We start from the raw sequence: 12,721 nt of genomic DNA, 5'->3' as shown, positions 1-12,721 counted from the left end.
CGTCCAGGCCTTGCATGCATATCTGACGTCATTTGGAAATGTGCGTACAATACGTCATTGTTCGATGGTGGGAAAATTTAAAAAAAAAAAAACTCAGAAACATGAAACAATTTTTGAAATTTTTTAGATCATTTCAGAATTTTAGTTTTTGTAAATAAAATTAATAACGAAAACAAACCATAGACATATCAAGACTTAAATTGAAGCATATTCAGTTTTCAATTATGATTTTGTAAATAAATTAAATTTTCCAACAGCAACAAAGATAATTAACGTTAAACGCATTGTTCAATCTCGACACCAACCAACATTTGGCCATGAATTGATTCACTAACCCGAACCCTATCTATAGCCCCAACCTTAAACAAGAGCGATCAGTAATCACATGTGTCGCCTCATGATGGCCAATTTCATGTTGGGACAAATTTTGTGACAGACGGACAGTGCACAACTAAACGTGGTACTGATCATACCTGTAGAGTTTGGATAAAAATGCACCAGTAGTTTATGAGGAGTAGTCCGGACAAGCTTTTGCGTATCTGGCAAAAAAAAGAAAAAAACACCTTTTTATCAAAGGGCCATAACTCGGCCAAAAATCATTCAACCGGAAAACCCGTGCAATATGCGCAAGGACTTGAGCTACAAATCAATCCTGTAAAGTTTCATTGAAATTGCATTAGTGGTATAAGAGAAGTAGTCCGGACAAACTTTAAAAATAAAAATTATTAAAGGGCCATAACTCAAACAAAAATCATTGAACCGGAAAATGCTGACAATATGCACAACTAGACTTGGTACTGATCATTCCTGTAAAGTTTGGATGAAATTGCACCAGTAGTTTATGAGGAGTAGTCCGGACAAGCTTTTGTGTATCTGGCAACACACAGAAAAAGAAACCTTTTTATCAAAGGGCCATAACTCGGCCAAAAATCATTCAACCGGAAAACCCGTGCAATATGCGCAAGGACTTGAGCTACAGATCAATCCTGTAAAGGTTCATTGAAATTGCATTAGTGGTATAAGAGAAGTAGTCCGGACAAACTTTAAAATTAAAAATTATTAAAGGGCCATAAAAACTCTGACAAAAATCATTGAACCGGAAAATGCTGACAATATGCACAACTAGACTTGGTACTGATCATTCCTGTAAAGTTTGGATGAAATTGCACCAGTAGTTTATGAGGTGTAGTCCGGACAAGTTTTGTGACGGACGGACGGACAGACAGACAGACAGACAGACGACGGAGAAGTGATCCCTATATGTCGCCACTACTCCGTAGAGGCGACACAAAAATGCATATACAAGCATATTTTTTTTTCTGTTTTTGTTTCTTTTTAAAATGGAAGAAATTTATGCTATAACAATCATATTTATAATATTTAAACGCATGTTACGTGAAAAAAACCCACTGCAGTTTAAATTGTTGGATAGAGGGGATTGGGGATAATGACCAGTCAACGTGCCGGACACCTGTCACTAAAATGGCATGCCAATTGAGGTTTAATATGCTTTTTGTAATTTTTGTAGACTTTCTGGTTATTACGGGTAAGAGCAAGTCCTTAAACAATCATGATTACCATGGTAATTGAGTAAATCACAAGTAATATAAAATATATGCATAACAGGCACATGTTTATATTGACTAATAATCTTTTAAATTAACATCTTCCCAGAATCCAACAAAAATGAGACAAAATAAAAAAGATATTCACAGCCTTTATTTATTTTGTATACCAAAAAAAATGGTGCAATATGGCAACAAGTACATGTAATAAAGGCATTATAAATATATAAACTATAAAAATGACAGGAAAATATATTACAAGAAAATATATAAGTACATTTAGTATAAATAGTCTATTTTGATAATTTGGTAACAGCTCTAGCACCAGGTCACCAGGTTTTTGGTTGTACACAACCCTGAAATACAGCCTTAAGCAAACAGACCACCTGAAAATATATATACATATAAACGGTTCAGCTCTATGTCTTTTAAAAGATGCTCCAATGATTCCAAAAAACCTTTGGATTCCAGAATTTTGAAGAAATATATAAATTTAGCCATGATATATAATATTACGTTTCATATGCATTTTATAAAACTTTTGTAAAACATTATGCAAATAAACAAAAGAAAAGTAAATTTATAAGATAAAATAAGAAAATACATTAATTTATCACCAGATCTCATGCCCAGAATCCTCGTAACAATATATGTAATTGCAGTAATTATCTAAAAAGTCTGTCTCACAGTCTTAAGTTTTGAGGGTTATTTTATATTTTTTAATTAAGGGTTCAATGAAACAATCATGCTAATTTTAATTCATTTCTGGACTCAATTGATTAGGAGTTTAAACTTAGCATCATGCCCTTGAATTAAACATATCCATAACAAAGCCCTGTTTAAATCAATTTTGATAAACTAAAATAAAGATTATATACAATACGAGTATATGTACTTATAAAAGATTTTACAAGCATTTGCAAGAAATGTGTTCATAGAACAAGGATGCCCTTACATATCAGTTTAGTCAGTCTAGGGGCAGAGAGCATGATAGACATACATGTACAGAAAAGGGCAAATCTAAAAATAATAATGCACCACAAAACACACAAAAGTATTTACCTGTAACTTCAAGGGCACAACCAGTAACGTAACTACTTCTTTCTGATGCGAGGAACAGACAAGCTTCAGCGATTTCTGAAGAGAATATAAAATTATCTGAAACTTTAACACGGTGACATTGTCACAAAAAGACAACCGTCACAAACGCTTTAGGTGGAGATGTGGGCTACAAGTGTGGCAAGCAAGATGGTCCCTGTACATATTTTTGTATTTTTATCTGAAATTTTACATGTACCTCTATGTATGACCTTGACCTTGGTAGCAGGGACCTGAATTTTATGGCCTTCACTCACCCTCACAATGATGAAAATTTGTCCCAAGTTAGAAAAAAATCCCTTGATGCATGTAGAAGTTTTGCTTTGGACAAGCATTTTTCAAAAAGATCTAAGTGTGACCTTGACCTTTGACCTAGAGACCTGGTTCATGTGCAAAGCACTACCTCACGTTAGCACTAGAATTCATTAGCCAAACACATTCCATATTAAAAGCTTAAAAAAAATGAAACCTTTCTGATCAATATCATATGCTAAAAGAAGATAAAGACTTTTTTGAAAATTTATAAAATATCCCCCATCTTATCTTGCTGATAATACTAAATACATGCGTAAAATCTGACTAGGCTCTGTCCTGCTGGCTGATTTAATCATTTTTCAGACTATACATGTAATCTATACTAAGACATAGTGGTAGTAAACCAGTCTATCAAATACTCAATTTCATTGGTTAATTTCAAATTTTTACTTTAAATTAGCCAATCAAAATACAGGACATTTAGACTGGTAAAGTTTATTTTTAAAACTGACAAGTACATACCTTCTGGATTTCCCATTCTGCCAAGTGGAATCATTGCTGTTACTAATTGTTTAACTTTATCTGGGACTACATCTGTCATGGGAGTTATAGTGAATCCTGGTAAAACAGCATTCACTCGTATACCATGTCTAAAAACAATAGAGGATATTGAATGAGTATAGGTTAAATACTGAATTTATTGAACAGATGAATAAAATTATATTATGCTAGCCTCTGGTGAGCAAAATATTATTTTATTCAACAAGTTCAATAAATTCAGCAATGAACCTACAAGTATATAATATTCTATTTATCACATACACAAAATAAAGACTGTTTAAGAGCGCAAAAGAATCATTTTTCATTAATGCGCCTACAGTCAAACGCTAACATTTAGCACCTCTTTTAAAGTTAAATGATGTCACATCAAAATATATGCACGGCCATGCAATACCATTTTTACTGAGTCCCAAAATCAGCAGGGGTATATGATAAATAACCATTTATAAATGATAAAATATTCATCTCTACAGATACAGAAAAAAATTGCTATATTGTACGAGGGTTGTCCCAAAAGTCCGTGATAAATTTTATAGCCGGTTCATTTTTAACGCCAATAGAAAATAATTCACACATATAACCGTTAAGTTTATTATTTAACATTACAACATATCATTTACAAAAAAAATTTACCCTAGTTACTTAGAAATTTTCAGTATTAACGACATTGGTTAGAGTTGCCGGCGCACGTCAAATAATTTACAGTTTGTTATGAATAGGCTGAAATTAATTACGTATAACTCAAATATCTGCTAAATATCACGTTGACTCCCTCTGCTGCTATGTTTAAATCATCTCTGAAAATTTTAGTTAAATAACTTAAAAAACGAAAAAGATACGAATAAATGAAAATATCTCATATAAAATAGGAAAGTTAAAATGGCGACGTTCGAAGAATTAGCGGCGCAGTGAACATGTCACTCAGGTTTCATGACTATTTCGAGATGACACATGTAACGATTTTCAACAAATATACCAAATATAACAGTTTAGCAACATATTCTGAGCATTTGTGTACAAAAGGCATGAACGAAACCAGAGTTTTGCGTTACAAAAAGCGAAATTAGGAAAACACGTATAGGAAGACCGATCTTCGTCGCCTATTTCTTACAGCTAAAAACAGGAGTAACGCGACCGGAAGTTCGCGTATAGCAAAAATTAATGTATGCCATCCAAACATTCAACAAACATTAACAACAACATGATTTAAATCAGAAATTGACGATTTATGGGTACCATTATTGCGTTGAAAGCCATTGAGAGTATTTGAGAAAGGCGCCTTATATAGATTTAACGCTGTCTTTGACGTTGGACGTGCGCCGCGATTCAGTTAGTTGCCATGGTGTTTTTGGCATATTTTTGTTGTTTGTTGATATTTATCTATAAATATTTGTGAAAATGTTTAAATTATATGGGTTTATAACATATTAAAATATCAAATTCGTACCCGTTTTATTTAGCTTTTAAATAATCTTGTCACAGAATATTGGGACAACCCTCGTATATATTATTATTTCAGGAAGTAATAGGTAGATCTAAAAATAGACATTGAAGTAATGATTTGTCTCATTTGCAAGCAAACACTAGAAATTCCAGACTGACATGTCATAATATAATGCACACATACAAAAAACAAAATCTTGTAAAATTACCCTCCAAGTTCCATGGCAGCAGTTTTTGTTAATCCAATAACACCAGCCTTAGAGGCGGCATAATTAGCTTGGCCCCGGTTACCTGACTGAAATATATACATGTAATTTTTACACAAACATGTTGTTCTCTACATTCAATATATGAACACATAACACTTAAATATGAACTCTTCAAAGTGTATAAAGCTATATTGTATCTGCTGCAAATATTATTGCTTGAATTTCAAAACAAAATATGCTTCTAAAATGCTTGTATGAACGAAATATGGTAATAAATTGCATTAAAAACAAATGGCTCAAGTGCAAATCGTTGCTTTAAGACAGATAAAAACCAAACTTATAATAGTAACACAATACTTTGTTCTGGAACGTTTTAATCTGTTTAATTAAATACAATATTCACTGTGTAAAATAACCGAGACATTCTTATAACATGTTACAACTCTTTCGAGAATTGACTGTAATTTAAGATTATGGGAACAATATGATTTTACTGTTGATTAATTTTATGGAATTACATCATAAGATAATCATAGCTTTATACCCCTTAAAAGAAGCAAACTCTAGATCCATGGTAATTCATCTGAATGTAGTTTCAATATTAAAAATAGTGAATATATAAAAAAGTTAACTAAATTTATTTACTTAAAGGAACTCCACAAAGATCGAAAAACCTAAAATTATAAAATTTGAATTTCTTACATAGATCAGCTTTGGCACTTAAAACAGAAAGATATGCAAAATGAAAACATATACTTAGAAATAAACTGAAAATCATAATTTTGAGCAATTCTTAGCCTGATTTGAGTGAGAAGCATTGTAACACCTTTCAATTTTTGTCATTTTACACAATTAGAATAATTTTAATTGAAAAATGGAGTGAGCGAATGATCTAAAACTTTGCAAACAAGTTATTGGTCTTCTGACCTACATCAAATGGTACATTAATCTCAAAAATTTATTTCCAGTCTGTTCATGTCAGAAAAACCTCAGTTGAGTCCCTTTAAGGTAAGATATCTGTAATGGCCCATTATGCCTCAGAAATGTTATCATTTTAAATTCTTAAATTTTAAATTCTTAAAAAATGTTTACTTATAAAGTAATTCAAATGCATTTATTCCAAAAATTCAGCAATCATTTGTCAATGTTATAACAATTAAAAATCTAAATAATTATCAAATATAATTTTTATATTTATATTGTCTTATGCAATTCACCTATTCTCACAAGATAGGCCCAACTTGCATTGACCAAATGTTAAAAATTGAACTTGTTTTTTACCAAAGTTTTATGATATAGACGTTTATACAAATATGTGTCCGACATACTGGGAAAGTTTCATCACTCAAACTTGATTATTATCTGTAGAACAGTCACTGAAACAAATTGAGTACTTTTTCAAAATGTAATTTACGTTACCTTAACTAAAAATAAATCGATGGTCATATCAAATTTATTTTGATATATACTATCAATGCATTTGATACAAATAGTCACTTCGATAAATAATTTGTCAAAGTAACATTACATATTTTATACACAGGTCTTTATAAAACCGTACACCAAGCTTTAACTTTCTCATTTATTTTGGGTTGAGTATTTCTGGAAAATATGTTCATCAGTAAAAATAGCTACACAAACAAACTCATAGTTGTACTTATTTTGTTGATTTTAATACGAAATATAAGCACAAAATATTAAGATACAACAGTATTTCACTTCAAAATATATTTTATATGCAGCATACGCCAATACAAACAAAACTATGAAATGGTAACGTAAATTACAAAGTATGCAGCTGTAACTGGGCAACAGCATAAACTTTGAAATTAAAAATAAAATGACATCTATGTTTCATTTTTGGCTTTTAATGCATCTTAGATGTAATTATCAGTAACAAGTTAGTCGACTGAGATATTATAATGAAAGGTTTATGCTCAAACATATTCATTTATCAATTTCTTTAAAAAACTAATAACTTAAGGACGCAAAGTACCTCGTGGATGCCATTAAGTTATATCTTTTTATCATATATATATATAATATAACAAAGACTATGACTGGATTTTAAAATGTTACTTTAATACCAAAAATAACAAATGAACAAAATAAAATAATTGACCAGTGATGGTAACGTAGATTACCTCATATTCAAGGATGTTAATTTTTGTTTCAACATGTTCAACAATAAAATGTTGATGTCCGAGATATTGCAAAAGAAAATCAATAGATTCTTAAATTGAAATGGAAAAGTCTGGTCAAATGCATAAGAAAATATTTTTTACTCTTAAACATGATGTTTATTTAAAAAAAAAAACCAACAAAAAAAACAACAAAAAAAAAAAACAACAAAAAAAAAAAAGGCTTTGTTAGAAACATTGAACCATTTCTTTAAAGTAACGTGGCCTTCAGTTTTTATGAAGATTTTATATGTTTCAATATAAAAGTCAAATAAAAAAAATGGTGGAAAATCATACTTGCCATCATTTAAATACAGAAACAATAATGAAACTCATCGATACATCTAAATTACCTGTCTGCTATCTATTTGTAAATAAGTAAAGCGTGCAATTCTTTTTCTGATTTTCTTATTTTTAGAACCGAACATCACCGGTGTTCTTTAAAATTCAATCTTTAGACACTGTTTTAAAGGAGTTCTTACAGTGATATGTTGCACTTTTGTAAGATTAAATAAATGAAATACTTAATTAGAAACTAAAAATATTTTTGGAACAGAATATGAAAGCTGGAGGCCGCTTTAAATGAATCTAATCTCGTCCTCTTTTGCCCACAACAACTAACTTTGGATGACTCATCTATGCATAGAAAAACATCTTTAAAATTGACACAAATATTGTTGTCATTTGTTTGACCATTTGAAAGTTGGTGCTTTGACCTCTTTGCATTTAAGTTTTTGCTAGTATGAAACAAGAAAATCGTCAACTCCTCAATCAGTTCAAGGTACCAATATGCTTAACAACTATTTTCCTGTTTGCTGGTGCTTGAACTCACACCATTTTCATCATTGACAATTATTTTGTCTTCATCTTGAACACAACAAGGCCAATTAATTTATTAACTTGTATTTGATGCTCAAGCTCTTTCATTCTGTGTCAATTTCTGGATACTTTATCTTTGGTCGCTAAAGGACCTTTTTTTATTTTCACTGTCGTAGCTTAGTATGATTTTGTTATTTTGCTCTCTTTCAAGGTATTTTTCTCCTTAAGATGACTTTTTTATCTCCCACAAAAGGCTTGCTGTATTTCAGCCTAGGCTATACCCATACTTGCTGAAACGAAAAAAAAGTAATCTACGTTACTTATTTTGTAATCAACGTTACCATTTTTAGAAACTATTTATTTATGCCTAAATATCAGTTTTTCCTCCAGGAACAAGTAGTTTTATTACATTTTACTACTATATTATGATCCACAGTATAGGAACATGTCAAATATTTGATGAAGAACTACTTATTGGTGTTGCAGATATCACAAGTCGATATTTTTGTAATCTACGTTACCAACTTTGGTATCACATTTGTTACACCTTTATAAAATCTTAGATGATCTGGTATAACACAGATAACATACATTTATCTGTGTAGATCTGTTATGATAAAAATTTATGAACAAAATATTTTGGTAAGCAAAAATGGAGATTAAGAAAGAAAAAGATTTGTAACAAACTTAGTGGGCTATGTAACTAATATTTGCAATTTATGTTTGAATTTATAAATGCATCAGATCAATTTTATTAGAAATAAGGATGTATATAAAAAACAACATTTTTATTACTTACCCTGTTTTGTTTTGCTGAAGATAACTGGAACTCAGTAATATAGTGTTTCTGTGCGGAAATTGCAAATGCAAATGGCGGAATAAGTGGCAAATTTGAAATAAAGGGAAACAAACTATGTGTATATTGATCTAGAAGGTTATATTACGGAACCTTGAAACAGTTTAACATTATCTCGGACATGAAAATCAAATTATTTGCCGAAATTGAAAAACCGTGGTAACGTTGATTACATCTCGTAGATTACATCTTTATTGTCACGAGCATGAATTTTTTTTACAAACAATTAACTTTTACAAAATATAAAGTATTGAATGTTTAACAAGTCTATTCTAATTGATAATAGTCTGTAAAGAGCACCCTAAGCTACAATATTTGAGTAATAGCAGTAACGTAGATTACAGTCTTAACTTTACTTTACAAATATTAAGTTTGTGTTTCTGGTGTAAACTTTTTTTATGAAATAAGTTAATCATTGTATTGCATTTCGTTTATACTATGTTTTGTTAGTATTAACATCTGTTTAAACACCTTTTAATGTGTTTATTGCCTGTGCTTTTTTGTTCGCAAACTAAGTAACGTAGATTACATTGGGTTTGGAGACAAGAAAGTTTTGTTTTAAAACGAAAAATGCAAAGAGCTTTACTCAGAATTTATTTTAAATGTCAAACTTCAATATATCATCAAACAAAAAATAAAAAAAATATGTTCAGTTTTGACAAAATGATGCAGCACTTATGTGTTGAATCATGTAACCCTTTACGGAGACAGCGTATTTTTCTTTTAAATTGATATTATTTGTTTGTTTCTTTTTCTAAATACCAGTTTCTTACATCTATTGTGTATATGAGTTAAAGGTAGGAACCATGTAATGTTGAAAAAATAACAAAACTCAACTGTATAAGTGTATATGTTTTAACTTTCGTTAAGAGACACTCAAATTTCAAACTTGGGCCTATCTTGTGAGAATAGGTAAATTGTACCATTATATAAAAAACATTATATTAATAAATACTCCACTGCTTATAATAGGTGCTGACTTAACATCAGTAAAGATTTTAAGTATACCCGGTAAGCGTAAGTGCTAAAATTATCGAACCTTTCCGGAGATACTAGAAATGTTGACTATAGATGCTGGTTTAATTCCTGCTGACACCAGGGCTCTACTTAATGCCTGATTAACCAGGAATGTCCCCTGAAAAATAATAATAAGAAAGCACATTAAAAGTCGAAAGAATAAATTATAATAGTTTATGTTTTAATCAGTGACCAATGGGGTCTGATTTATTTTCTTTGTTCCAAGCTTGAATTTGATCATTTTGCTATAATGTCAGCCTGTATATAAAATAGTTTTTGATAGCCACAACTTTTAAAATCTTGTCTTCATTATACAGTCATCTGTAGTTAACAGAATGTGACAGAGGCAATAATAGTATTAATATGTTGTTTTGTTTTGTTCAAAAGTGATCTTTAGCAGAACTTGAACAAGATTCTAACTGTTGTTAAATAAAACCATAATTCTCAGAAAACATGCATGTACAATTCTCTAATAATACATTTGTTTAAAGAATCTTGTATCATAAATTTAAAGAATCTTTAATCATATATTTTGTTTACAGTATCTTCCATAATACATTTGTTTACAGAATCTTCCATAATACATTTATTTACAGAATCTTCTATAATACATTTGTTTACAGAATCTTCTATAATACATTTGTTTACAGAATCTTCCATAATACATTTGTTTACAGAATCTTCCATAATACATTTGTTTACAGAATCTTCCATAATACATTTGTTTACAGAATCTATTGATTAGTTATAAAGATTTCTTTCAAGAAATATAACTATAAATACAACTTCTTTAGCCTCTTGAGACAGACAACCTGTATGAAATCAATACTTTACCTTTCCAAATACATGTAAAACCCTTTTCCTAATTAATAAAGGACCTCAATGGCAAAATGGGTACTGACTTAAAAATATTTGCCGCTCACTGCTTTGGGTTCAAATCCTGCCAGAGACTTGGGATCTGTCACACAACCAAGCTATCAAGCTACCTTATGGAAGGATGATGGTTCTACTAAAAAGCTTAAAATAATGCACAGAGTATTCATCCACTAGCAAGGTTGAAAAGTCATTATATGTCCACCAATAGCATTGTTGTGACTTAAAACCCAACTAATAATAAAAATACAAAATGTACAAGGGTTTGAGTAATACTGGCAACATGGCCCAGTGGTTAACACATAGGACTACATGTAATAATGTGGGGATTGCTGGCTATGCAGGTTTAAACCTCCTCAGGAGCAAGTTGTTGTTGCCTCAAGCAAGAAACTTTACACTCATTGCATAGTAATGGTTGATTCAAAATACTGATCTAAAAGTGTGTCTATTATAGGCTTAAAGCTTTCTACACAATCAAATTACATTTAATTTCTTCTATTATCCTATTAACCTAATTACTTTTAATATCAGAAAATGATTTGTTACTGGACAGTATTTAAAGAATACAATAGAATAATATTCTTTAAACCTTTAGATTGACATTGATGACCTTATCCCATTGTTCTTCGGACATCTTTAACATCATGGTGTCCTTAGTGATCCCCGCTGAGTTGACAGCGACTGTTGGTAGGGAATTAAATGATGCTTGCACATTTTGTAAGAGGTCACTGACAGATCCACTAGCAGAGACATCGGCACAGTACGCATGGTGACTTAATGCTGGTGCTATAGGTTACAAAAAAACAGATTGTTCCAAATGTGTTGTCATAACATAAAATTTCTAATGATGATATAAATTAAATAATAAGTATAATAATTTCTTTCCATGCTTATAAGGTTGAATTAGCTTTAATACCAATAACTGTCCTATGCACTCATGTACATAACATAAAAAGGTCGCTTAAAAGGAAATGACAAGTAAAACTTTTTGTCTATGGTCCAATCCTTTTAACTGTATCTGTAAATTACAATTCTGACTTAAAGGGTGATTCAGTCATAATCAGCAATTGATTGTTAGATTGTTAGAAGATGATGATGATGATGGTGATGATGTTGATGTTGGAGAATAGCATGGTCAGACTTAATAAAATAAATAATATATAATCATAAAAATCGCTCATTAACTGCAAATGCTAAATGAACGCTGCCTTATATGCTGCAATATGATATAGAGCATTATAATGAATATCTTACAAAATTTCATAGTTCACTTATGATGTGACACATCAAATATTCAAACCTGTAGGAAGATCTTGTATTGTTTGAAGTGCAGCATCTTTACTTAAATCTACAGCAGCAATTGCAGCTCCCTCCTTGGCAAACAGTTGACAAACTGCACGTCCAATGCCACTACCAGCACCTGCAACGAAATATTGGTCTCTTAATGAGCTAAAACCCTCAACTTTACAAAGAAGTTTATAAATGCAATAGGAGCATACAATCATATGTCTTTTAAAATGTCTTTTTTTTTTAAATTTTAGTGAGTTCAAAGTCCATTCTTAACTTCAACATTTTCTAAAAATTTGGACTTAAAACCAACTGACAACTACAAAAAATGTAATATTCTGATAAAATAAGCATAACACTATACTTAATTCATAAAATTCAAAACGATCTAATGCTTCCAAGTATAATATTACCTGTTATTAGTGCCACTCTCCCTGTCAGAACACCTGTAGCCGCCATGACAGTTTATCTGCATGTATATAACTATTTATAAACTAGTGGTTTTCCCCAAAATTCTTAACCAATCAGATACATTAGAGAAGTACATCCGGTGATATT

At 30.7% G+C, this 12,721-nt stretch overlaps 1 protein-coding gene across 1 annotated transcript; it reads right to left on the bottom strand.

Moving 5' to 3' along the window:
* Positions 1–1,704: 1,704 nt before the first annotated feature.
* LOC132748153 (estradiol 17-beta-dehydrogenase 8-like) lies at positions 1,705–12,721 on the bottom strand. The gene is made up of 8 exons (XM_060737702.1): positions 12,577–12,721; positions 12,177–12,296; positions 11,466–11,662; positions 10,026–10,121; positions 5,132–5,217; positions 3,441–3,568; positions 2,628–2,702; positions 1,705–1,951 (listed from the first exon to the last, which is right to left on the bottom strand). Exons 1-8 carry the CDS (start codon positions 12,620–12,622, stop codon positions 1,935–1,937), a joined length of 765 nt encoding a protein of 254 aa, XP_060593685.1. The 5' UTR covers positions 12,623–12,721; the 3' UTR covers positions 1,705–1,934.

This window comes from Ruditapes philippinarum, unplaced genomic scaffold (assembly GCF_026571515.1).
Source record: "Ruditapes philippinarum isolate M1 unplaced genomic scaffold, ASM2657151v2 ctg1243_1_1_1_1, whole genome shotgun sequence".
Lineage (NCBI taxonomy): Eukaryota > Metazoa > Mollusca > Bivalvia > Venerida > Veneridae > Ruditapes > Ruditapes philippinarum.
Note: the sequence above shows the minus strand (reverse complement) of the source record. Positions and strands in the feature narration are given on the sequence as shown.